General features: G+C 41.0%; 2 protein-coding genes across 3 annotated transcripts; both read right to left on the bottom strand.

Moving 5' to 3' along the window:
• galnt7 (UDP-N-acetyl-alpha-D-galactosamine: polypeptide N-acetylgalactosaminyltransferase 7) lies at positions 1-17,814 on the bottom strand. 2 transcript variants are annotated; one of them, XM_063883835.1, is made up of 15 exons: positions 17,576-17,814; positions 15,183-15,294; positions 14,204-14,522; positions 10,460-10,626; positions 9,752-9,882; positions 9,476-9,555; positions 7,901-8,083; positions 6,180-6,297; positions 5,828-5,950; positions 5,446-5,561; positions 4,174-4,276; positions 3,949-4,047; positions 2,926-3,054; positions 2,790-2,820; positions 1-1,568 (listed from the first exon to the last, which is right to left on the bottom strand). In XM_063883835.1, the coding sequence occupies exons 1-15, from the start codon at positions 17,696-17,698 to the stop codon at positions 1,462-1,464; spliced, it is 1,941 nt and encodes a 646-aa protein (XP_063739905.1). In that variant the 5' UTR covers positions 17,699-17,814; the 3' UTR covers positions 1-1,461. The 2 variants fall into 2 exon arrangements, with proteins under 2 accessions (XP_063739905.1, XP_063739904.1); XM_063883834.1 differs by lacking the exon at positions 7,901-8,083 and adding an exon at positions 7,488-7,670.
• Positions 17,268-26,221, bottom strand: asb5b (ankyrin repeat and SOCS box containing 5b). Its single transcript, XM_063883838.1, has 7 exons — positions 26,023-26,221; positions 22,693-22,772; positions 21,508-21,615; positions 21,125-21,278; positions 20,440-20,574; positions 18,997-19,188; positions 17,268-18,884 (listed from the first exon to the last, which is right to left on the bottom strand). Exons 1-7 carry the CDS (start codon positions 26,141-26,143, stop codon positions 18,757-18,759), a joined length of 918 nt encoding a protein of 305 aa, XP_063739908.1. The 5' UTR covers positions 26,144-26,221; the 3' UTR covers positions 17,268-18,756.
• Positions 26,222-27,436: the final 1,215 nt, after the last annotated feature.

Here is a 27,436-nt window from a genome sequence, read left to right as displayed (position 1 = left end):
TAAAAATTTGATGTTTTATTTGCTCAATCACCCATTGTTCAGCCACCCTTCTTAAATTGCTGCTATAAGTTAGATATTTACATCATCATTCAAGGCCCTTCACAAAATGCAATTATGATTGATCTTTACAAAGACATCTATTTACATTGTACAAAACATTGCATACATCATCAGCCATACACCAACCCTCTTTACCTTGCAACACAAACCAAAACCACCACATTATCCCCCCCCCAACCCCACAGTGTGTGATTGTGTCAATTTGTCACTTCAATCATTCCCCACCCAGACCACATGATGTTCCTTTCATTTTCAGACGGACAGTTACTAGGTGACAGACAGCTGGTCAGCTACTGATCTACTCATCAGGTCTGTCAGTAAGGCAGGATCACTGCTCTCAGATGTGCTCTCCTCAGGCTCCTTTTAAACCTCTCAATGTTCGGAGACGGTGATGGAAATGAATTAAACCAACGGATATCAAAAGAATTATAGGCAACTAATACAATTAAGTTTCAGGCATGGCCCACTAATAATGGACCTTGAGATGGTTTAAGGAAACAAACACTGTACTGTTTGTTTTGTATTTTACTTTTCAATGTAATCCTGTTTATTCATTGATCAAATTAAGCCTGTTGGATTACTGTACTAGTTGCAAGCTAGAATGGCCCTTTAGTTTGAGATGAAAAAACCCTCTGGGGTGTAAATGTGAAGAAAGCACGGGTCTACAACAGCTTAACTCCCACCTCTGGGAGTTCCCCCCTCTGTCAGTGCTGGCCCTGCAGGAAGGTTGCTGTATTTTCACTGAAATGGTGAAATAGCCTATCAGCTTTTTTTCAAGAGATGGCCAAACAGGGCCAAGCAGAAGAATAGTAACAGTTTGTCATCCTTACATGTTGATTGTTTACTCACAACAAGCCGAAACTCAAACAGCCATGACAGCACCCAGCACCACCTGTTACACACTGCTGCTTGGATGAATCCTCCAACAATAAAAAGGACTCTTTGGTAGGTGATTGGAAGGTCTAATAAGAGCATGATCGTTCAATAGTCAGAGTAGATGTTGATTTCTTTTATAAATCAATGTAGTGATTTAGAAAAGACCTGAGAGCCCAAAAGAACAGAAAGAACAAGTGGAAAACAAACAGTATGAAGGACAGAGAGACAATTTGTCGTACAGTCATTTGAAGCAGCAGCAGCATCAGCCTCCTCACTGACCAGTTGCCCTTCTGCCACATGGAGTGTCTGTGTAATGCATGAGCTTGTGGAGCAACAGTTCCAACCAAACGTGTTGGCGTTGAAGCTGTTAAAGTCTAATCTCAGTATCTTTAAATTGAGAAGCACTGACACCAGCTGGCTCATATCAAAAACATTATTTCTTCAAAAGGACAGTATTAGCTGGCTTTGTCTGTAAACGTCTAGTACGGATGTGTTTCTCAGTGGTTCTGCTTGTTCCAGTAGTGTTCAGACAGCCACTATGTTGTTCATCTCCCATTTCTGAGTGGTTTTACTGTTGTCACAGTCTGATATGAAGACTTTGTGGAGCAGGTCGGAGCGGTCCAGACATTTCCCTGTGAGGACAGAAAAATGAAGGTTAAGCTCAGTGTTTGATGGGATCCAGAAGAAGAAGAAGAAGAAGAAGATTCAACTTTTATTGTCATTACACAGAGTACAAGTACTAGGACAACGAAATGCGGTCTCTGCATTTGACCCATCCTAGTGTTAGGAGCAGTGGGCTGCCATTATGTATAAGAATCCCTGAAATTAAACGAAAGTTCATCTAATCTAAGGCAATGTGACAGTGGTGTTGTTTCTAACGTGAAGCTCAGAGGATTGTTAAGAATACTCCACCTGCGAGGCTTTGTCCTTAAACAGGTAATGGTTTAAAACAGATCCAAACCACAATGATCACATAACTAAAATGAGTGCATTTATGCCATTTTCTAACACTCTTTTACCATTGCCAGGTAACACGTATGCCAACACACTACATAGCATTGCTGAAAAGGGATCCTAACGACCCGCCCAGGTGCTGTGTTTCCATCAGAGCCAATCAGAGATGAAGCGGATTAATGCCTTTGAAAGATTTGTTAAATAAACTATATTCCGGGCAGTATTTCCAAACAGACAAACATTTTTTATGTGGATCCTTTATATCCACAAGACTTTCACAGTTGAACAAAGTTAAAACAAAACATGTGTGGTGTGCTAGTCCCTATTGTGGCTATTTCTTTGAAACTTGAAATGTATAAAATGAATAAAATAGGACTATTTTCTCAGTCCTCACAAATGGTTAGATTTAGCGGGTTACTTGATGGAAGTATATGGCGCCCCTGTCCATTGGCTTTCACAAGCCCTTTATTAATTAGTCAATATTTATGACTAGAACAGCTTGACACATTGTTTTGAGCTGCACCTTCAGAAGATATACACCACTTCTATGTGAGACTGGTGAGTGTTTATCTATCCATTTCTTGCACAAGCACACATAGCATCCTCAGCTCTAACAAACTGTCTTTTTGACATTTGTTATGATTGTTTCCATCTGAAGGGGACACCCAAAAACGACTTCTCCAAATGTGACAGTGACTTCACTGGTGCTTTTCTGATAACTTGAAATATTTTCATTTAAATTTGGAGCCGACACACAAAATTGGTGATGGACCAAGAAAAAAGCATCGTTCTCTCCTCTCCAAAGCCCCATGTACTCAATCTCCTTTTAATGGGTGATAATGATTGATAGTGATGAACATGAATCACTGTGTGGAAAATGTCTGAACACAGATATTTACCTGTTGGCACATGAGTGAACCGATGGAGATCCTGGGAAGAGAGAGAGGGTGAGTTCTTCAATCAACCACTTCTACGTTGTGTGTGAATTTTTTATATTTGTGTGTGTATGTGTTTGTGTGTGTGTTTGTGTCTCACCTTGAAATACTTCCACTCAGTGTGCTGCTTCTGATCACAGTGTGTGATGATGACCGCTGAATTATCACTTCCTCTCGTCAGGCATTGGTCATACTGCATCAGCTGGTTAGCTTCGTTGACACGGAACAACTACACAAACACACAGGGAAATACACAGTGAAACAAACAGGGAAACACAAAGGGAAACACACAGGAAACACAAGGAACGCACAGGGAAACGCACAGGGAAACGCACAGGGAAACGCACAGGGAAACGCACAGGGAAACGCACAGGGAGACACCCAGGGACACACCCAGGGAGACACACAGGGAGACACACAGGGAGACACACAGGGAGACACACAGGGAAACACACAGGGAGACACACAGGGAGACACACAGGGAAACACACAGGGAAACACAAAGGGAAACACACAGGGAGACACACAGGGACATACACAGTAAATGTGCGTCACAATCCTCACAGTTGGATATTGTAACCCAGATCAGCTATTTTAGATTGCAAACTCAGGGATTCACATCTCAGGAATAGTAAACTCAGAGTTGAATGTTTTTAAACCTGTTAATAGAATAGACCCTGCTATATCTTAAGAGTTAAACAAACACAAGCATAATGCTGTGGTGTATCTGAATAAGGCAAGAGAGAAGTGGTCCTATAAACCAAGTGGTGGACAGCAACGCACACTGACACCTGGAGAAATAACATGTCTGACCAAAACAACCATCACTCCTGTACAAGTAGCAGTTTAAGTGTTAAAAGTAGAATAAACATAGCCAACAGTTCAAGCTGAATAGATTTCTGGAGCTTCAAGAGTAAAGACATGGTGTGTTTAGAAAAACAATCAGCTATCTTTGTATCCTTCACTGAGGGACATGGATTCCAGTTGTCTCAAAGACAGGAAATGTTATTAAATTCTCTGCAAAAAAGCTAATCAAACCAAACCAAGACCACCTCCAACTGAACAGAGCTACAGCAACACCCAGCTTATGAGGCAGCATGTGTGTTTGTGTGTGTGTAAGTACCTGGTTTCCACCCATTCGGTGGCACGGTCCTATTTCCACATTGCCTCCGTTGGTGTGTCCCATACTGTCAATGCAGTAACTTGTCTCGAAGCCTCGGATCTACGTACACGTAGCACAAGGTAAGACACTAGATGGTTCAAACAAGCCATATGACATCCATTGTGTGTGTGTGTGTGTGTGTGTGTGTGTGTGTGTGTGTGTGTGTGTGTGTGTGTGTGTGCCTACCTCTCCCCATTCTACATTTTTAGGAGGCAGAGGGTAGTGCATTGGAATGTCATATGCTATTTCCTCCATGAACCACTTGAAGCTCTTGCATCGATGATCCTCTCTGTTCAGCCAACAAACAGCAAACAATTAACTCACAACCAAAATGGAATGCTTCACTTACAGCTAATAATATCTTTCAAAATAGAGGAAGGTATACAAGCATGATGCATTCAGGTCCCTTCAAAGGCATTCACTCTTAAGTGTGTCTAGAAATATGAAATGCCTGAAATGAGCTAAAACTATAAATGGCTGTATATGTGTGCAAACATTTGATCTGATAAGGTGCCGATAGATTGTCTAAAGAAAAACATTGTGACATTCTATGTGACGGATTGGTCTAAAGACTGCATGGCATCAACTTCAGGATTTGTGCAAAGTGTCATCTAATTGATCCACTCTGAAAATAAGGCCAAAACTAACTGTGAGTTTGAGGTAAAAATGATTTTAGCAGCAGCTGTCGGCTGGCCCACACTGCTGCTGGGACACTCCCCCCCAACCGTGTCACCATGTGGTAAGGATTATGTATTTTAAACATTATTACAATTTGCATGCAGATGGTTTTTTGGTCACCAAAGCTCTTGAGTTGGCTAGGTGCTCTGGACATCTCCCTGCCTCTCAGCTTAGATCCAGTAGATTCTACATTGTGTACAACAAACTATCCAATGTGATGTGTGCACCTGTTCTAGGTTGACTACATACAGCCCCGGAAAAAATTAATAGACTACTTCAGCATTATCATTTTCTATTTTTTTACTATTTATTATTAGGTATGTCTTTGAGTTAAAAACATTTTTCTTTTGTTTTGTATTGTATTCTATAAACTACTGATGTTTGATTTCAACAGACACTGGAATGGCTGCCATACATGTAGAGATAAAGATTTAAGAAATAATTGGAGTGGTCTCTTAATTTTTTCCGCGGCTGTATTTGTTTGTCTTTCTCCATTTTGAGTCTGATGAAGAAACAATGTTAGTCTGTATGCTACTGATCAATCAGGGTGCTCCAGTCTCTTTTCCCCCTTGGGAAGTTTGTTCTAAATCGACGTGGGTAGCCTTTTTCTTTCAGTATGATCTCTAGACTGTTAATGTTTGACTGGCCATTAATCACATAGTGTACAGGGGCTTTGAGCTGGGTAAATAAAAGAAGAATGGGAATTTGAAGAGATATTGGAAAACAGACAACATCTATCACACATTAATACAACGTTATTTTGTAGTGTGTGTGTTCTACCTGAAGCGTTTCAGCTCACTGATGTCTCCATAGGCTAGAGTGAGGGTTTCAGGGCGGCTGGCGTAGAAGTAGTCCTTATATTCATCCCACCACACCTCCACCACACGGACATAGTTCTGTGCACATAATGTGAAAAATCGTTTTGCATTGTGAGCTTTAATATAATGCTTATTTATTTGCTGTGCCAACTCGTATTTGATAGCTCTAATTACACCTTATTCTATACAGCAGGTGTACAGCCAACACGCAGGATCTAAAAGTTCACAACAGTGGTAGTTGAGATGAAGCACAATGCTTCCACAGCTTCATGAATCTAAAAAAGATTCCATGTGCATATTTATTTCTGTGTGTTTACAGAGTTTCAAAGCGTGAGCCGCTCTACCTTCAGAGTGGGTGAGGATCCCACATGTGCAGGTGGAGGGTTGCCTTGCCAACCCGGAAGTCTGTAGATATGGCCGACACGAGAGCAGGGTACAAAGAGCAGCTTGCCACCACACTGCCAGATCTACAACAAAAAAAAAGGATAACACAATTTGAAAAAGATAAACATCCTACAAACATCCTTTAAGCCCTGTGTGTGTGTGTGTGTGTGTGTGTGTGTGTGTGTGTGTGTGTGTGTGTGTGTGTGTGTGTGTGTGTGTGTGTGTGTGTGTGTGTGTGTGTGTGTGTGTGTGTGTGTGTGTGTGTGCATTCATCAGCTTCAGTGTGTATTCATGGCTCTCTTCAATATCTACCTTGTATGATATTTCAAAATTCTCTCCTCCCCATATCTGAAGCCCTGGGTCATACAGACCCAGCTCAAAGAAGAAGTCTCTCTCTATAGCAAAGAGGCCGCCCGCCATGGCTGGAGACCTGCATGTTCAAAGACAGACAAATATCCAGAAACAGATAAATACACACATGCTCAAACTGTGTATTCTCTAAACATCAAATAATAACATCTTCTGTTCCTTTATTCTATAATTCACTTAAAATGCTGAATTCTCTCATAACATTGGCATCTACATTACTTCAATTATTATTTTAAAGGTGGAGTCAGCTATTCTAATCCAAGGTTTTGTCAAATTCAGCAAGAATCTCCTAATGATCAGCGAGCTGTGTGCTGAAACAGAATGTGCTGTTCACAGACAGCCCTGTACAGTACTATGTTCGCGTAAGGACGGGCGAGAGGCCACGGAAGTTCATCACGATTTGAAGGAGCTCTGACGGGAGAAGGTTTGGGTTCAAATATAAACTCTAGAATTGCATACTCCACCTGCAAAACCCAGACTGTGACTGTATTAATAATAACAGAGAACACAAGATCAGACTGACAAAGAAGCAAAGTCCAAGCACAATAAGAAACATGTAGAAGGAAAGTGGAGAGAAAAGACTGACAGCGAGACAAGACGAATGAAACATTGGAGGAAAGTGGGGGTGATGGTGCCCCCGTCCGAACCCAATCCACACCAGAAGTTCCCGTGAAGACCAAACAACATAATCCCAACAAAAACTCATCCTGGCTCCGCTTCTTAATTCAGGTTTAACAATCTCACCTAAGGCAGGGCTGATGGTGTCATATCCCACTGAAGTCCCTGTAGGTACATTCACTAACACCCAAAACACAGGAAATTATTTGCTTAATAGGTTCGAACCAGAAATCCCAAATTGGACGAAGACAAGAAGACGTACGAGAGTAAATCCCACCCTGGATTAAACGAACAGCGCCCACAATTTACTCTCAATATTAGAAACATTGAGGCACACACTCGACAGTGGACAGGACAGGAGCTACTCCCCATCAGAGAAGCAACACTGGTTGGTTTAGTTGGTTAGTTGTAGTATGCAGTATGGGTTAACTTAATAATATGTGTGATGTATAAACGTTTTCCAAATCTCAAGCAATTGAGTTCGTATGAACTATAAGCTGATGGCACCTTTACACCCTGCATAAAGACTTCTGTTTCTCAGGTTCATCTGTTCTGTATTTGTACTGCTCTTGATAGAGTGCAATAAACTAACTTGTAAAGATTATTTGTCCAGGAGGGGTTGGTGTTGTGTACCTATATGGCTCAGTGTGAGTTTTTCTCAGTTTTTTTTCTCTGTCTCCCAGAGGAACTCTCTTCCAGAGCATGCTCCAATCCCAGGCTCCTCTAGCGAAGCCGTCCTGGTCTCCTCCACCCTGGGGCTCCATGGTGTACCGCTCGCCGTGGATAGAGTCGATCAGAGGCACCGTACACACCGTTCTGACAGAGCGGGGATGGGGCCATGCATTCAAGACACATAGGGGGGGAAGAGGTGTAGGGATGGTGTACATCAAGGAAAGAAAGAAACAGGCAAAGACGCACAGAAGTGCCGGAGGGGTTTCAGATAGCAAGACAGCGTGAGACAAAGTGGAGGAGAGGACAGGAGGGACAGAGGGATGGGAGATGGAGACATAAACAGAGAGGGGTGAGGGTTAGCATGCTGTATGTACCGGTAGGGCTGCGTGGTGTGTTTTCTCTTGTCCTTCTCTCTCTGGCTAAGAGGAACCCTCTTCCAGAGCAGGCTCCAGTCCCAGGCTCCTCTAGCCAGGCCGTCCTCATCTCCACCCTGCTGCGGCTCCATAGTGTACTCATTACCATCTATATAGTCTATCAGTGGTACTGTGCATACTGTCCTACACACACACACACACACACACACACACACACACACACACACACACACACACACACACACACACACACACACACACACACACACACACACACACACACACACACACACACACACACACACACACACACACACACAGTAAAGTATCTGACGTTAATCCACAGTACACACTGTCTGTATCAGGCTGGGATGAGGCCTTCAATGTCCTGTTCAAAATGGGTTTGTCATTACAAAACCTGACAGCACAGTGTTCCTGTTTTGCATGCAGCAGCAGCGCTTCAGGCTGGACACACACACAGGGAAACTCGATGTAGATGAAAAATGAATTCAGGTGCACATTACATATCACAGAAATCCTTAAGATGTGCAGATTTTTAGTCTTAAGAAAAAAAAACGTTGTTTTTTATCTGGAGTATATTTATGAAACAAGTGCTCTGCTTCATTCTTTTTTTTTCTAAGGAAAAAGGACATACATTATATGATTTTTTTTTTCTTGCTTATTGGAATTTTGTTTTGCAGGAGGTGTTTATTATATTTATGATTCTGTATACAACCAAATTAAATTAAATGTCCATAAAAGAAATGAATGATTATATATATTATGTATCATTATGTAAAAATGTAAATAAGATGTAAAAAGATAAAAAATAAGAAAAGATGAGCAGGAGGCATATACGGTACATTCAACCTGATGAATGTGTATACTAAAAGCTGTAGGACTGATATTAAAAAGTGAAGCCATCTGTTGGTTGTCTTCAAGGGTGGGGGGGGGGGGGGGGGTAACTATACTCTGTGCATGAACCAGAAGACTGCAGCTTCAGCTATTTATACAGACATAAGAAAATACACATCATCTCATAATTACATCTCAGAATCATCTGGGAAATAATAGAAGGCCATACATCTCTATCACTGGGTCAGGACTGAAACTTTATAATGAGGACTTCAAATGTGCTGCAGGACATCCCTTTAGTGAGGAATAAAGGAAAGGGAGCCTATGTGGACTTCTAGCCCATTCCCCTCCCTGTTGCTTTACTGTATCCATTCATAATAATATGCCTTCCTGGAGAAGGCAGATTGCTCTCCTGGGATATAAAGAGGCTGAAAGAAAGTCATATTTCATTACAGATATCAATACCCAACTGGACACTAACACTTTATGAGTAAAAGTTGCCTTTTGCTTACTGATGATCTTTATAAAGAAATGGTGGTATAAAACGTACATCTTTTTTACACACATCTACACCAGTTGTGTAAAAAAAAAAAAAAAAGTCATGTGCTGAAAAGAAAAAGATATGATTCAAAATGACTGCAATTAAGTAATACATTGGTCTGTGAACTCTATTTAATAACTGTGTGTGTGTGTGTGTGTGTGTGTGTGTGTGTGTGTTACCTGTCTTTTGAAATAGGAGCAACCAGAGGAGCATACCAGTTGACTCCAACCTCACAATGAGCATCCAGGTAGATCAGCACCTGGAACACAAAGTGTCTGTTTTACTTCCGTGCTGTCAGTCTGATCAATGCTACTAACTGGGATTCAGACCTGGTAAAAGTTAGGGGTCCACAGTCATAACTGTATCAGCTTTTTTTCTAATAACTGATTTTGAAGGTAGAGCCCGTGCTCAGGGTTCAGCAGTTGTGGCAGTAGCAGTAGAGGATCAGACCATACCTGTCCTTTCGTGGCCTTGAGTGCTCCTATACTCCTGGCCTGGATCAGTCCTTCTCGCTTCTCATTCCTGAAGAGTTTTACAAGACCATTCCACTGCTTGATGTAGACCTCCAAACGCTCCTTCAGATGCTCTACAAACACAAAAAGACACAGACCATTTAAAAAAACAAACCCATCTTAAAGTCTGTTAACATGAGTTGCTATCAAGCAAATCAGGAAAATGCCAGTTACTAACAGCTAACATTGACTAATTCTGGGTTTTTGTTGTTATAAAAACTCTTGATTTCCCGAGAAGAATTAGAAAAATATCCTGGCTTTAAAAAGCGTTTCCCTAGTCTCAGTCACTGGTCTGTGATATTTAGAGCAGCGATTCCCAACCTGTGGTCCACGGCCCAAGGCAAGTGGGCCACCAAATAATTGTATTAAGGGATAATGTGCAGCGAGGTGGTCCTTATGGGGAACAGAACATCCGACAGGCTGATCAGGGAGCCCGACGATCAGGGAGAATCATATGTTGCTTTGCTCTGTGGGCCAACAACACGCAATGTCACTTCCCCATGGTGACAGAGGTGAGAAGTCGTCAATTTAACTTCACATAGGTGCTAAGGGGGGGCTCCTCCTTTCTGTGGTTGATGCTCAGTTGTTCAAGATATAATCATATTCTGGTCCCCCCAGTCCTTATACTGTAAGAGAGGAAAGCAAACCCACCTTTGTTGCTGAAGTCATCTATCATGACGATCTCAGCCAGGTACTGACTGGGAGTCCGCTTGATGACACTGTGGATGGTTCTCATCAGTGTAGACCAGCCTTCATTATGGAAGACTATCACCACACTGGAGGTCATCAGTCTGTCATCATATTGCCAGAACTTACACCTGCAGAGGGTGGGCAAAGGGCAGAGGTCAGTTACAGGTTCTCTAATTCAACTATATAATAATAATAATAATAATAATAATAATAATAATAATAACTTATATAGCACCTTTCATGGTACCCAAGGTCGCTTTACATGTGCACAGGAGCTACAGTGTAGTTATTCAATCTTAGGTCCCAAGCTCCTCCAACAATGCAACATATTATATACAAGATATAAGTCAAAATACAAAAGAAAATACAGAGTAGGATAAATTAGAATAAAACAGTGCAGGTTATTTCATTCATTGGCTGTGCGGGCAAGTGAAAATGAGTAAAAGAGTCACATTATGCAGTGGGACAGTGAGTTGGTGTCAGAAGTAGTGAGGTGGGGGTTATCTGGAAGAATTATTTACTGTATCAGTTTTGGAGAAGGCATTAAAGGTGTTATGCAAAACTACTTGATGTAGTGTCAATCCGCACCATTCGTGTCACAAAATATCTTTAATCAGATTAAATGGATTATGGGCGGTTTCTAGACAGACCAGCCTTACTTTCTGCACTAAATTCAGGTGCAGTGCTTTCTCCTCACATTGCTCCTTTGACGATTCTCCACAGTATTGAATGTAGCTTTGGATAACAGCGTCTAACAAGTGACATGTAAGGTGAGGTAAATCGTTTTTCTACTGCCCCATATAGACACTGTATCTAGATGTTTATTTCTAAAAACTTAAAAAGTAATGATATCAATTAATTGAATCGCAATAATAATCTGTGATTAATCACATGCTTAAAATACTAGTATATACTTTGGTAAACAAACTTTGCTGGGAGGTTAAACAAATACACTAGAGTTTACTTTAATGTAACATCTCAGCTGAGTGTGGATGATTTGTGAATTGTTGGCATGAGGTAATGTTGAACACTGTGTGTCAAATGTCAAGTTTTTTTGTAAGAGACTTTTCAAGACTTTCTGAAGAAAAATAGTGTTGAAGTTTTGTACGAAAACACTAAACTTTCTTTGTTTACAACCTGGAATGTTGTTCATCCTAAAAAAAAATGCTACTGCTTTGTAAGATTTGAAAAAGATAGGACCGAGAGAAAGTATTTTGTTTGGGGTAAACGTTGTTATTCAGGAGAGAGGTTGGGGCGAATGTCACTGCAAATACGCGTTATTTATGTAGACAGCATTCAGGCAACCTCTCACTGAGACTCACAGCAGGAACTATGCAGTTACTTGTTCTGTTTAATATTTAATTATTAAAACACAACAGGCTGTTGCCACTGCTCTTTTCTAGGGGGCAGGGAGTATGTTGATCCATAGATCTAAAGTAAATAATCCACCTTAAAGTTGCCCCGTTGGTTTGTCCGGTCACTATTTTAGTTGTTGTCTTTTGCAGCTGGATGTTACCTTAAAGACAATAGCTCGTTGCCAAATGAGCATTAGCTTCAGCTTTTGTTAGAGCTTCTGAAATCACAGGGCGGGACTCAGGAATGAAATGATGGTAAACACTGGGCGTCCGTGATGTTGCAATATAGGGCAGACTCAACTGTGTCATTTTAATATGTTAAACCGGCTACATGGCAGCCTGTTCAGTTAGTTGTGTGGTCACACCTTTCTGCCTTCTGTGTGAGTGTTTGTGTGTGTGTGTGTTCAAAAGACAATTTAACCATTGGTACAGGTTTGGGCTGGTTCTCAATATATCAGTCAATTAGGTGGATATGTTGACTGAATCACAATTGTTTCCCAAACGATTGATTTAAAGTGTAAAAACCATATATGTTATCTAAATAGCATACACCAGCCTGTTTTAATGTGCTCACTAAACACGCAGACAGCCCACTGTGATATTATTACCTCCACCAAGGGCTATGCGTTGGGTGTGGTTTCTTTGTTTAGGATAACATAAAAACTCCAGGCCCAATATTCTTGAAAGTTAGTGGAAGGGTGTAGCAGGGGCCAGAGCTATATAGGTACTAAGAGTTGCGACACTCCCATAGACCTCCGTTGTAAAAAATGGTGGCGACTACTCCCGGGGTATGGACATCGAGATAGTTCCAAACATTGGCATTTGGGCGTTGGACCCCGTTCACTTACATTGTGACGCATCGATTAGTTCCAGAGGTAAGTTGCGGAAATATTGACCTTTTTGAATTAACAACTGTTTATATTGTATCACAGGCCCTTTATGATGCTTATACTGGTCTTCATTTGTATATGCACCGCGTAATTATCTTTATTTTATCTTGGTTGTTTACAACCAATTTGCAAGCATTGCCTGCTAGTAGCTAGCGCGACTTCGCCAGCTGTGAAGGTGAGAGTTCGGTAATGAATCGTTAGTGAGTTCTATATTAATTATGTTGGGTAACTAACAAGCAGGATTAGGATTGATTATCAGGGGGGGGGTTAATTTATTTTGGGTTTTGGCTTTTATCTGCTGAACTTGACCGTGTCAGCCATCGTTAGTTGGCTTTGTGTATGATATAAGATTAACTGCTAGCACTAGTAGAAATAAGGTGGTGTTTGTGATTAATATTTCATTTATATTTCATTGAATTTTGATAATATGTGTATAGCTTAATGTTTAAATTATATTCTTAGTCTTAACATGGTCATGTTCGTGTTGTGGCCCTGGGGGTGGTCACTTTCATCAGAGAACTGAGCTAGACGAATGCTGAACGGACCACGGCAAACCTCTTAGCGCTACCAAGATGTTAGGCTAATGGTTGAATCGGAATTTATAAGCAAAATCACGAATCAATAAAACAGCCCAGTTACGTTAAAATGAAAATCACGAGACGTCTATCATCAGATTCCAGATTCCATATCGTTCGATATGGAAAGGAAAAGTTAAGTTAGAACTACTAAAGCCAGTAGTGTGACCCATACTAACATGAACACTAAGCTTTTCCTGCCCAAAATGTAAAACTTATCTAAGTAATACACAGCTTTCCGTTGTCACCCTGCCTCTCCAAATGCAAAACTGACATTAACAAATATGCAATAATGCAATAACAGCTGAAAAGTGCTTAGGTGTGTGTTTTCTTTGATATTTACCATTCAATAATGCAATCACTGCTGTCTGTCCCATAGAATAACATGACAGCGCAGCGTTTGTTTGGAACTATCGGGGCTTACATGAACCACGTGACTGCCCTGGCGGCACATCAGAGAGTGTCGCAACTCTTAGTATCTATATAGCTCTGGCAGGGGCCAAGGAAGAACCCATTCCATTTTGGAGCGGGTCTGAAACACCTTTTCTGGAAGCGTAATGCTGTGGGTCTGGAGAATGTTATCAGCAGTATCATGCCTGTGGCCAGGAGTTCTGTGCTCTTGGAGTGCCCTTGTAGTTTATGCGTACTGTTTGCTTTCATTTGATTGTTAGAATGTTTTGCCCTTTTCTATGTATTACATGACTTTGGAGATATGATTAAACAGACAGTGAATGTGTTGAAGTGTAACGGTCCATTAGTACAGAGAGTCCATATTAGGATTAGCTTGCAAATTGCTGAAGTGGTGCTGGTATTGTAATCCAGGGCGGATTACAGTTTGAACAAACACAGAGGCAGGCTGTAGTCAGTCTGAACAGCTGTACTCACTCTTCATGGCGTATATCACTGATGGTTCTATCCAGTGAGATCATGTCACTAGCTACCATGTTGAAGCCAAACTCTTTGATGGAAGCCTGGATGGCGTCTTTGTACTCTGGACCCAGGACAAAAGGCTTGGCTCCCTCTCCAGGACCGCCAGGGACCCCCTGAGGCTCAGGTTCTTTGGGCTCAAAGTTTCCCAGGATACCTTTCTTCAGGACAGGGCTGGTGTAGGCTTGTGTGTGGGGTTTAAATGTCACATACTGCTGCTGGATCACCTGCTTCTGGTTGGGCTCCTGCTCTGCTTTCTGGGCATGTTTGGCCCCTTCTGGGGACGCCAACCAGAAACCAAGACATTACTCAATACCACAACATAAAACTCTACTTCATGTCTTTGCCCTCTTTTTCAGAGGGAATGCTACATAGCACATGTTGTGTTATCCACATTGAGATATGCCACTGAGATTAGTTAGTACAGGGTTTCTGCAGGCTCTTTAAGACTTGACTTCAAAGACCTGAAGATAGCCTGTCCTGGGGCTTTTTGGACCACATTACAGATACAGTATGTCCTTGAACCAAATCCCTTTGTTTACTTGTTTTGCATTATTAGCTACTAGGGCTTTGGCTGGCAAATAAAAGTCTACTTTGTTTTATCAGTTAAAAACAAAACAAAAATCATAAGTTTAAACATTTCTTTTAGAATCTAGTAGCTTTCCTCCTACCACAGGATTACAAGTTTTGAATTTCAAAACCTCAATATGGGCATGGGAAATATTTGGGGATTTTGTATTTCTCTTTCTGGAATAAATGAACTAAGGCAGATTAAACCCCAATTAAATGTCATTTGAATATTGCATTACTTTGACACTTTCCATTGGGTTACATTCATTTGATCAAAGGAAGTTATAAATATGATTCTCTGGAATGTAGGATCCGGGTTTGTTTATGTATTTTTTTCATTTTTTTTTTTAAAGGAACTGTTTCTCACCATTTTTGAGTCTAATGGAGTTCAGGTCAACCTCCATCCCTTCAACATGAGGCCAGGGCACCACAGGCTTAAACTGATCCGCTAGGTCTCCTTTGGGCAGCACACTGTCATCCTGCATGGAGTGACACAAAGGGGAATAATACAGAGAATGAACATGCAGCGATTAAGAAATGATTTAAAAACAACATGATTAATTATAGCTATGGACCAACATAATGTGAGCAGGATGCAACACACTTGGCTAAGCACATAACAGCTCTGTGCATCATTTGGGAAGATTTTTAGAGCCTGTCACAAGTAATCACTAACAGATGGGGATGAACGCAGGCTACATATTTCTCTGTGGGTTTTATTCATTATCTGGTTTAACTTTTACAGCTTCCACTGTATGTTAAAGCCATTAAGGTAGCCTTAAACCGCTACACTTTAAGGAAAAGGAGCATGGGGAGCAAACATCAAGCAACCCTTGGTAAGTACGCCCAGTGTGTGTCAGTGTGTGTGTGTGTGTGTGTGTGTGTGTGTGTGTGTGTGTGTGTGTGTGTGTGTGTGTGTGTGTGTGTGTGTGTCCTGCCAAGTAGAGAGTCGAGTCATGTTAAGTGTTTGATAAATATAAGCTAATTAATTCAAGACAAAACACAGTAAAAATGTAATGGATTACAGAGTCAGTGAGGGTGCAATCCATACATAAATAGGCTAGATGAATAAAAAGAAGGTCTAATGACTGTTAATAATAAAGTTCTTATCAGTTAAAAATAGGCTAGTAATAAATATGAATAATTATTTACAGTCCTTTTGGGCTAAAACCCACAACAACAAAACAATTCTTTAGTAGCAAGGACTTATCGGCAAGCATGTCTTTTCTGCATGGCCTGTCCTTGTTGTTGTTTAATATCAATATAGAAAGAAAGTTCTCTACACAAAAATAGGACAAGTATACATCCACCCAGAACATTGATCACCAGTACCATTAAGGAAACGTAATGTTGAGTACGGGTAACAATACAGACATAGGAGTATGTGCTCATGTGCTTAACAAAAAGTATTAACTATTACAATATGTATTATGTGGAGAAGAAGAGGCAGTTGTTGTTTTTTTCTTCACCTTTTTACCCATTCATGTATCTCCACATGAGTAGATTCATTGGGTGGAGATATGAAACTACCGCAGCCTTGCAAAGATAGTATATAGGCCTAAAAGTGACAGTTCTTCCTGACCATGGGGTTCATTATCACAACCTATGAAACGGTTGCATCCTGCATAACCTAATGTATTACTCTCATTACTGTACTGACAGGAACCACCAACTTATTTACTTTTACTTATTAATTCCAAATTCCCATCACTGTTAACTGTATCCAGCCCAGAACATGATCTTTACTGGGCATTTTGTCAGCAAGATTTTCTGACAAAAGATCTGTGACAATTGTGGATTAACAGGTTTTTTTAGCTTTCCAATAATGACCAAAAACAGATTGCTATGTTTATTTTATTTTATTATCTGTGCCTTTAAGAGGGCTGTCGTCCAATATGGTTAAACTTTAACCCCTGTGTCCTGAAGGGTTTGTCACCAACTCTGTAGGTTAATGTAAGATTGAAGTGAAGTATGGAGATGTCCTATACAGGATATAGATTGTGTCCTCCAACCCACAGATCGCATCATACAGTGGAATCATTTCTACAGTGTCAAACACGAACCAATCAGTAGGCTATAGCTGCACTCGCGTCCTCAGGTGCGGTCTTGATAACCTCACCATGCTAACGTTCGTGATTAGAAGCTAACGTGGTAAGTTTGGACTTATGGTTGTGACGCATTTTCCCTACTAAATAAAAGAGCCAACATTGTTAAGACTTTCTAATTTATCTTTTGAGACGGTTATACCACGTACAGAAATGGCTTGTGCCTATTCAAAACATATGAAGGCATATGAACCCACTACTCTAACTTTGAAACAGTTCCGCCTTCGAGACACTTTCATGGTGACATATGCGGATATGGATCCTGGAATGAACGTGGTTGATTTTTGATTTAGGAAAGTGGTGTCAATATGACCATGTGATTAGAACAGTTAGAATACACGAGGGAGTATAGAGCTGTGATGTTTTATTAACATTTACCAGTTCACTACATGCATACATATTGAGAAAGCTTTGGTTAGCTAGCAAGAACATATCTCCATGACAACCAGTGTACGTTAGTAGCTAGCCTAACATCTGAATGAAAGCGTGTTCTACAAGTTATGTGCCCTCTGTCACTATCAGTCGTCATCCTTTACCAAACTCTGCATGGTTACTTTTCGTTGAGGCTTTGGGTTGGTGCAATGCTAGCACTGAGTGTAACGTGCAGTTCCCTCTTAGACAGTTAAGGTTAACTGGCTTGCTGTTGTCAACTCACCCGTTTTCCAAAAGGGTTTTCGTCGTTGCTTTTCGGTGACATGGAAGACCAGAGCACCACCAAACCAAGGAAGGTCCCAATAACAAGCAGACTACGCAGAATAAAGCCTACTTTCAGCCTCATGTTGGAGCCAACAGCTAAACTAGATTAGCTGCCGCTGCTAGCAGAGGCTAACCGGCTGGCAGCTAAGGACTAGCTTTAGATCTCTGCTTAGGTTGTAAATTTGAACACGGCTGGCACTACATCGACAACATGCCGTGACTTTCAGCTAAATAATACGTTGTATTCCTCCTGTCGGACTGCTTCCTCTTCTGGTTTAATCCCCGTCTCCTTCCTGACACTTCTCTGATGCTGACACGGCTCCAGTGTTCAGCCCACCGCAACTCACTTCTGCCCACCCGCCTGTGGCAGCAATAACTAACGTTAGCAAGAATGTGTCCTGATATATCAATTATTCTGTAATATTTTCAGTATATCTCTTAACTTCCGAATGTAAAATATTCATATTGTGTCCTCGTCGTTTGTCTCGCAGATATTTAAACTGACTGGGTGTGTAAAGACAAACAAGAGGTGTGTCAGGTTTATCAAACTACAGCTTACGTCCGGGTCACACACTTTGAGGGCTGAGGCTCATTGTTGCAGCACACACGTCATGCTTTTGTAGTGTTTATCATTTACAGATTTAATGATTACCACTGAGGGAAGATAGGGGCACGCAGGATATGGCAATTTGAAATATAACGAGAATGATAAAAAACATAAATAAAGCAATGTAGAGTGTAGTCTACATGTTCTGGCCAATTTCAACACAATCTGGAGATGGCATGGAGAGAGTTGGATCATGATGTGGGTGTCAGGTTATTTAGCATGTTACCAATCCTTAGACGAAAAGGCTCCAGAAATACACTGCCAGGACCCCCAGAAGACTAAGCAGGACTAATCTGTCAACTAACAGACCAAACGTGTGAGCATCCTCACTGCTGTAAGAGTACTGGAAGGTCAGTGAAGTTATAACCAGACGTTATAGTAACCCATCATAAAGTTCAAAAACATTGTGATGTGGTAAGATAAAATGTGGTTAATAAAGAGCTTTGCTGGCACCTCTAAATTAGAAGTGTAAAATAAACAAAGTGTGTATTGTGGTGGATCCTCGCTGTCATGATGCATGTGTGCCCGTCATCCTATGTATACTCCATATAGTGAGTGAGCAGGGGAGGGAGAGGGAGGAGGGGGAGCAGCTTCAGTCTGGATCGTCCTATCAGATTCCTGATCTGAAGACGACACAACTGGCAGAGACTCCTCGGAGCACCTAGAGAGAAACAGAGGGATTACCTATTACTGTTGTGATAAAGCTCTGAGTGAATCTGAGTGGTACAAATGATCAGTATTAAGAATCACTGCAGTAAAAGATGTTGCAATACCTTCAAATTTCAGCAGCAGTTGTTGTGTTTTTCCACCAGTAGGTGCTACCTCCACAGGCCGCTGATGGTTACTGTCTCTGATGTTCACATCAGCTCCATAGTCCAGCAACAGGGACACCTGATCTGCAGTGTCCTGTCTGACAGTGGCATGCAGAGGACTGTCCCCTCCTTGGCCTAGATTAACATTGGCTCCTAGAGGAGACATAGACAAGGGGAGAGTAGATTACAAAGGCTTCACTGTCATATGCACAGTAGCTACCGTGTAGTAATACAATGATAATTTTAAGTCCCGGGCTCCCCCAACAATGCAACATAAATATGTATAAGACATAAAACAATAAAATAAATAAAAAAGCAATAACAGTAGTATAAGAATAAACATGGTAGATACACAATAGTGCAAGTAATGCAGGAGAAGTTGCATGCATACAAGTTACATAGAATAAGTTGAGCTAAGAATAGAATGTAAAATTAAATGTTATAGGAAATTGAAAAAAAAAAAGCTGTTCTCAGGTTTTGAACCCTATGCAGTGGAACGAAATTTGACCATTTATTTCAGTACAGAATAATATAATATAACACCCCCTTCAAAGAGAACAGCCTAGAGATGTGGATCAAACCTAGGGGCTAGGACTAAAAAAAAAGTGTGATAATTTGATTACAGGTATGAGAAAGAAAAAATAAAGCTTCTGTTCTCGATTGCATTTTAGGTTAAACATTACACCTCTGCAGGCTTCTGGATATCCCCTTAACTAAGCAAACCCTTGAGGGGAAAAGAAAATGGCAATAAGGCCTTAACCTGTGGCATGGGTTCACCTTTAAGCATTGCTTAGTTTTAAAGGCTTACAATCCAAAGCTGTTCTGAACTGCAGACTGAGAGTAATCTATGAGGTTATGTGGAACAACAATGATCAGAGATACATCCTGGGATGCGTTTTGGCCACAAATTAAAAATAACCTGGTAACCCTTTCTATGAAAGCCAAGTCCATTAAAGTTAATAGTTGATGTTTAGTCCTCTGGATTGTGAAAAACAACATTTTGATCTCCCTGTCTGTGTATCACACAGAGGAGATTGACAATAAATTGACTGTATGGAAATTCACAGTGAATTATAATGCATTCATAATGCTTAATGACTACACTATATTAATAGTCTTAAAACATTCTAAATATGACTTATAATCAATGATACATGTCTGAATGCTCTTGCTGGTATAAACTAGTGGTTGGCTCATGGGCTTATAATACAATATGACCTCATACTCTCGTACACACACCTCAGAAATTGTAGTAAGAACTCATAGCAGAATATATAATTCACTTAAAGTAAATATTGATGCTTCATTGTTGGTGGCTAAGTAAAGTGCAATTCTTTTTCCTTCTTATTAACCACAATGATGCAGCATAGATTGTTTGAAATGAAAGGCTGAGTGTTGACGGACCGCTCTGCAGCAGAATCTTCGAGCAGGCTGTGTGTCCGTGTAGACAGCTGACGTAGAGAGGGGAGCCCAGGTGGGACCTTTCAGAGTCTGGATCTGCTCCGTGAGACAGCAGGGACTCTACACACTTGGTGTTACCTGCACACACACACACACACACACACACACACACACACACACACACACACACACACACACACACACACACACACACACACACACACACACACACACACACACAGAGGGTGGAGCAAAGTACGAGCAAATGCTTAACGACAATTTTATGAGATATTAAAAGTTACAATTAACTTTCATAAAACATGTAAAAACATAAAAACTGTGGAAGCGACCTGTCAATCACCAGGGTGCCCCGCCCTAAAGAATACCCTGCTTTATCTATTACACTCTAACTGGGCCTATAAATTAGTAAATGAAGGAATGAATCACGAATCATGCTGTTTTCAAAGACATTTGGCGGTGGGTTTGAGATCTTAAACGCATCAGGAAATGAGTCATTGAGAGTGGAGATGGGGTGCAATATAGAAGCCTGGGCACTGAGCAAACTCTGACGGCAGGTGACGCTGGTCATCAGAATCAGAAATACTTTATTTATCCCAAACTGGGATAGATTTTTTTTCATGAGCTGGTAAATCGGACTGCACACATGGTTTGTGTTCTGTGTATTTACCTCTCTTGCAGGCTTCATGCAGAGCAGAGGGGAAATGTGTGTGTGGTGTCTGTGTGTGCGCTCCATTCTGCAGCAGTAGTTCCATACAACCAACACTCCCTGAGGCACAGCAGTTGTAGAGAGGTGTGACCCCATCTATGGTCGCAGCATTTACCTAGACACACACACACACACACACACACACACACACACACACACACACACACACACACACACACACACACACACACACACACACACACACACACACACACACACACACACACACACACACACACACACACACACACACACACACACACACATAGGAGTGAGCGATACAACAGCAGCTGTCCGGACACACGGCGACACATATCAATGGTGGTGATAAGGAGAACACTTACATTAGCGTTAGCATTTATTAATGCTCGGACACACGCTACATTTCCTGAAAGACAGGCTTCATGGAGAGGAGTCACATGATCGATGGTGACAATGTCGGCATGATATCCCTAAAAAATCACAGCACAAAGCGTAATGATTGGGTCAAAGAACGCTAGAAACAGTCTTTCTAGTTGAATGATAGTGAAAAGGATTATTGGCACCTTTCCTGGACATGATTTGTCAATCTTCATATTATTCTGTTACTTATAGAACACCAATGACAGAAAGGATGATTACGTGAGGCAAGATCACTTAATGCAAATCTTCCAGAATAATAGTATATACAAGTATACATTTAATTGGGAACTGCTCCAGTAATGAAAACCTGCTTGTGTATTATAAAGCTATATCAATGAACCGGTTAATACAGTTATTGGTGATCCATCCTTATCCAACTAGCAGTTAGATAATGATAAGCAATGGGTTAATTACGTAGTTCAATAAAGATGTGACACAAAACACCTCAACCAATACCGTTTAAAACTGCCAGCTGAACTTGTAAATGTGTGCAGGATTTTATGGTACTGTTTTCAGCATGATAACATTTTATGTTGGACTGCTTCTGCGCTCAAGGTACAATTATAGAGTATATACATTAATACAGACTAGCAGAACAAATTCAATTTGCAAAATCAAAACCATTTCAAATAGTCTCAGATGAATTAAAGATTAAATAAGAACACAATATTTTAGAAAATGTTAGAAGTCAAATGAGATATTTGGACAAGTAGCACTCAAGAGTGGTGATAATCGAGCTGTAAGAATGTTATTCAATATTTCTGTTGCTCTTTTTCAAATCAGGATGCCAAGAAACAAGATGGACAAGCTATGTTTCATTCTTCACGCCTGACTTTGTGATGGAATTCCCCAGAAACCATGATAAAAACCATGTTTTATTGTCCCTTCTATTTAGCACTGCTGCAAGAGCATCTCTTTAATGATCTGAAGACAGACTGTTATTAGCATCATTACGAACGTTTTAGCCATTTTGTGTTTTTATATTTTGTATCCATATTTCATGTAAACTTCCTGTTTGACATGCAAACCGTATGTAACACTTCAAACAGGTTTATAGAGAAGAAGTTTGTGAATGTTTTAGCGTGTGTGTGTGTGTGTGTGTGTGTGTGTGTGTGTGTGAACTTTACCTGGGCCAGCAGAGTCCGGAGAGCAAGCAGTCGACCCTGAGAAGCTGCTTCGTGGAGAGGGGAGCGATCTGCCCAGGACCCTGGACACACAAAACACACACACACACACACACACACACACACACACCACACACACACACACACACACACACACACACACACACACACACACACACACACACACAGGGAAACAATGATACGTTATAGCAACTTAACCGTGTATAAGATTTGAAGATTTTGCAGACTTCCACTGGTAATATATGTTGAGACATAGGACGCAGCGTATACTACTGTACATTGATGTTTAACATACTGCCTGTCACATACATATTGCTATCCCAGAAATGATATTTTCCAACCATCTTCTCTAAATACGACTGTTAAGGTAGACATGATCTACACTGACTGTCGGAGGCACCAGGATGAGTTCAAGTGTTTCACAAAAGTTCAATATACATCCAATTTATTTTTCATTCAAACTAATATATACAAAGCCAAATAATTGAAATGTGTACATAGCAGTATCTTTATTTTATATTTACTGACATCATTTGCAGTAGTAGCCCCACTCATCTTGAAAGAAAAGGAAATATCTGCTCGGAGCAGAGTCTGTAGCAGGACTTCAGAACGGCCGGCTGTGGTTATATTTAGTGATAGTGAGCTCTTTCTCAACAGCTGTGGTATCAATAACTGCACCAGTCCTACACAACATACTGATATCTCCGTCTCCCTATGGCACATCCATTTTTACATTTTTAAATGATAAAAAAGGACAGCTACACCTTCTGTTCGTCTGCAGGAAGTCCTGGAGGATCACCTGCACAGAGCAATGAAGGACCCCTTGACTGCTTAAGAATAACTCTGATTGGCTAACTGAAGCAGCTGGATAACTGACTGGCTGTTGGTCCACATGCAGAGGAATCAGATCAGACTGCTGAGATCAAACCTAACAATCCAAACTATCTGAGGTACCAAAAAAACACACTTTCTTATCAAACAATGAATAAAAGATTAAAATGATAGCTCAGGGTTCAAGAATCTGACCAAACAAACAGAGGGACTTGTTTCTCAGCGCGGCCTTATAATCATCTAACCTTCTGAGAGTAGACAGTTACATGGGTCGGGGCAGCCATATTTAGATGATCTGTGAGGTCATTTTCCCTGACCTCTGTACATTCCAGCAGCTTTTAAAGACAGGTCATGACAAACAACGACACAGCCGACTATCTCACACATTCACTCATGTGTCTCTCATTTCCCCTTTATACCTTTGTCTCCTTTAGTCCTTTTATGTTCCACATTTTCTTTGATTCACTGCGGTGTTCTCACTTTTGCGTCACAAACACAGACATATCATTTGCTCAGACTTTTAATTCTAGAATAAATGTAATGTTCTATCTGCCTATATTAACGCAGAGCAAATACATGTAAAACGACATACAGTATATTGTGTTATAATTGTTGTTGTTGCTCTACATAGTAGTCTACGTATCTTGGTCACAATGCTCAAAAAAAGACCCCAGAACTCCTCTGTTGGTTTGAGGCATGAGATTGCATGTGGACAGTTGACCTAGAGAGGAGCACATATCACTCAGTCCTGCAGAGACAGACATCAGCTCCGTCTCTGAGGCCACGAGACAGCTCATGGAGCTGGAGCTCCCTGTGCACAACAGAGGAAAAGGGCGGAGTTCCAGGAGCTGGTGGAGGACGAGGAACAGGTGGAGGTGCCAGGGGAGTTGGGCAGTCAGGGGATTGAAAGTTATTCTGCGAGGCCTAGAGTACCAGGAGCATCCTGGGAGAAGAGTCCAGATGAGTGGTGGTTCAGTGAGGTCAGTAGGATGCACTCGCCTGGACAGGAGTGTCTGCTGCACAACTCGTGGATATAACACTGAAGATGTGACAGAGTGTGAGGAACAAACACAGCCAAGGTTTCTTCTGTGCTCTTCTTTTAGGTGGTGGTGGCGAAGTCCATAGGGGCTTGGCCTGGGAACTGGAAGGTCACCAGTTCAAGTCCCCGAAAGACCAAGTGCCACCGTGGTGTCCCTGAGCAAGACACTGGTTACCTACACTGCTCCCCGGGCGCCGTACATAATGGCAGCCCACTGCTCCTAACACTAGGATGGGTCAAATGCAGAGACCGCATTTCGTTGTCCAAGTACTTGTACTCTGTGCAATGACAATAAAGTTGAATCTTTATCATTCCCAGCGCACCCATCTGCCTCCAAACCCAGCCCTGCATGTTCTCTCACTGTTTATCAATCATTTAACACAGCCAGGGCATGCAGCGTTAAGCTTTCACAGCAGTGATGGGCAAGGGGAAATCTCTAGGAGAAAAGTAGAGTTTAAAGATTGATGGATTGGTTTGATAATGCCCAAAAGTCACATGATTATGTAATTGTTACCACTTCTGATACGATGAACAGCTACCCTTTCATTGTAGAACTGAACTGTCATTAAATGCTCCCTTTTGTGGTATTGAAATCAATCGATTCAAATCCATATTGATATCATTACTTTATGTATTACAAGTATTAAGCCAAAATAGACTATTTAAGGGTCTAAAATCAATGCCGTGGCAGGAAGATTTGTCTCAATAGGGAGTAGTGTCATTCGGGCTTGCATACAATTCTGGCCAATAAAAAATACAAGAATGTCAAGAAAAGTTGCTTTTAATATAAATGTTGTTTTCAAATGCTTCTCAGCAAATCCAATTTCAAAAAACGTTATAGGCCTACTACACGAAAGACCTTTAACCACTGCTGGCAAATTTTCCAGAATAATAGTATATACAAGTATACATTTAATTGGGAACTGCTCCAGTAATGAAAACCTGCTTGTGTATTATAAAGCTATATCAATGAACCGGTTAATACAGTTATTGGTGATCCATCCTTATCCAACTAGCAGTTAGATAATGATAAGCAATGGGTTAATACGTAGTTCAATAAAGATGTGACACAAAACACCTCAACCAATACCGTTTAAAACTGCCAGCTGAACTTGTAAATGTGTGCAGGATTTTATGGTACTGTTTTCAGCATGATAACATTTTATGTTGGACTGCTTCTGCGCTCAAGGTACAATTATAGAGTTGTCTACTACACGAAAGACCTTTAACCACAATAATACTGAGGGCAGATTACATTTCTGATTACATGCTGTATATATAGCCTATTTAAGGTTGATAATGCTTTTAATTTGCCTTCAATGATTGTCCGTGTTATACCAATGCAGATATATTATTTTTCTGTTTATGTAGGTTGGGACTGACCTCCCTCTCAGCAGCATGAACAACCTGTGCTGTAACCCGGAGCACAGCACTGTACCGACCTTGGCTAGTCAGGATGCCCCAGCAGGCCTTCTTCCTCTCCGGGACGTTCTCTGTTAAGGGCCCTGGCTCAGCGACTCTTTTCCGGGACATCTCTGCAGCTCCGGACGGAACCTCTGGCATAATCCAGAGGCTAGACCTCACGCGTTTACTCACAAACACTGTGACTGCAGCAGCAGAGCGCGAGACTCAGAGCTGGGGGAGGCGGGGCTGGGAGCTTCCTGAGGAATCTGATTGGTTTAACAGCTTTGTTGTTGTTGTATTCAGCGCACATGACCATCTCACATGCACGTCCACGTGTGACGAGAGTATCTATTCCTGTCCTTTAAGTGGACACGCACGCACACGCGCGCGCGCGCTCACACACACACACACACACACACACACACACACACACACACACACACACACAGTTCAAACTTGGCAGATAAATCCCGGACTCAGATATTTAACTGTGATATAAGATGTGCTCATGTGAGCATTTGTTCATCTCAATGAATCACATTTACACCAAATTAACTGTATCAATTGTTAATGTCTTATTTATAGTAGCCTTGAATTATTCTAAAGTGTCTATATGTCTGTATTGTCACAATGTTCTAAAGCTGAACTGCTGTGCAACACCACAGATGTCTTCCCTATAGAACTAACTTGTATAAGATAGAAAAGATTAAGAGATGTTGGATTGTTTGTGTGTTAATAGGGTGGGTTGATGGAATATCAGATGATTCATTATATCAGTTTGCAAAAACAATGGCCAAAGAGGTTTGACAGGGATGATGGAGGCACCCAGAATCAACATTTCTGCAGCCTGGGATGCTTGCTTACATCACACTGTTGTGGGGCAGAGGTTCAAGTCGTATGAGGATACTATCTGACAGTGATGAGAGCTGATTCAGCTCACTGTCCCCTACTCCCCCCTACCCGACTTGTAAAGCGACCTTGGGTTTCTAGAAAAACGCTATATAAATTGTATGTATTATTATTATTATTACTGTGAATACTACATAGACCACTCCTTTCCAGGGAAATTGGTTGCGCAATGTGTTACGGGGTTTCCAACAACACTTGGGTAAAAACGGAAAAAGAAACTGGATAAATCAATGAAGGTGTTTTCTGGAGAGCTAAAAACTATTTCATATTTTCCTCAAGATGATTCCCAGACCACATGTCCTTCACCTGGATAGGCACAGCTTTCAGAGTCATGAGGAACTTGCATTGGTGCATACATAAACACAGTCAAAGAAGTTAAATTGTAAGAAAATGACCAAAACATGTAACTATTATGAAAAACTATTAAAAAAAACTATAATAACATTAAAATACACAACAATATTTAGAGGAAATATAGTTGAACTACGTATAGTATAATATGACAAAATATTCGTAAAAAGTCAAATCTGTTCAGTTTTGTTA

Source organism: Eleginops maclovinus, chromosome 5 (assembly GCF_036324505.1).
Source record: "Eleginops maclovinus isolate JMC-PN-2008 ecotype Puerto Natales chromosome 5, JC_Emac_rtc_rv5, whole genome shotgun sequence".
NCBI classification, from domain to species: domain Eukaryota; kingdom Metazoa; phylum Chordata; class Actinopteri; order Perciformes; family Eleginopidae; genus Eleginops; species Eleginops maclovinus.
This window is presented reverse-complemented; position numbering and strand designations above follow the sequence as displayed.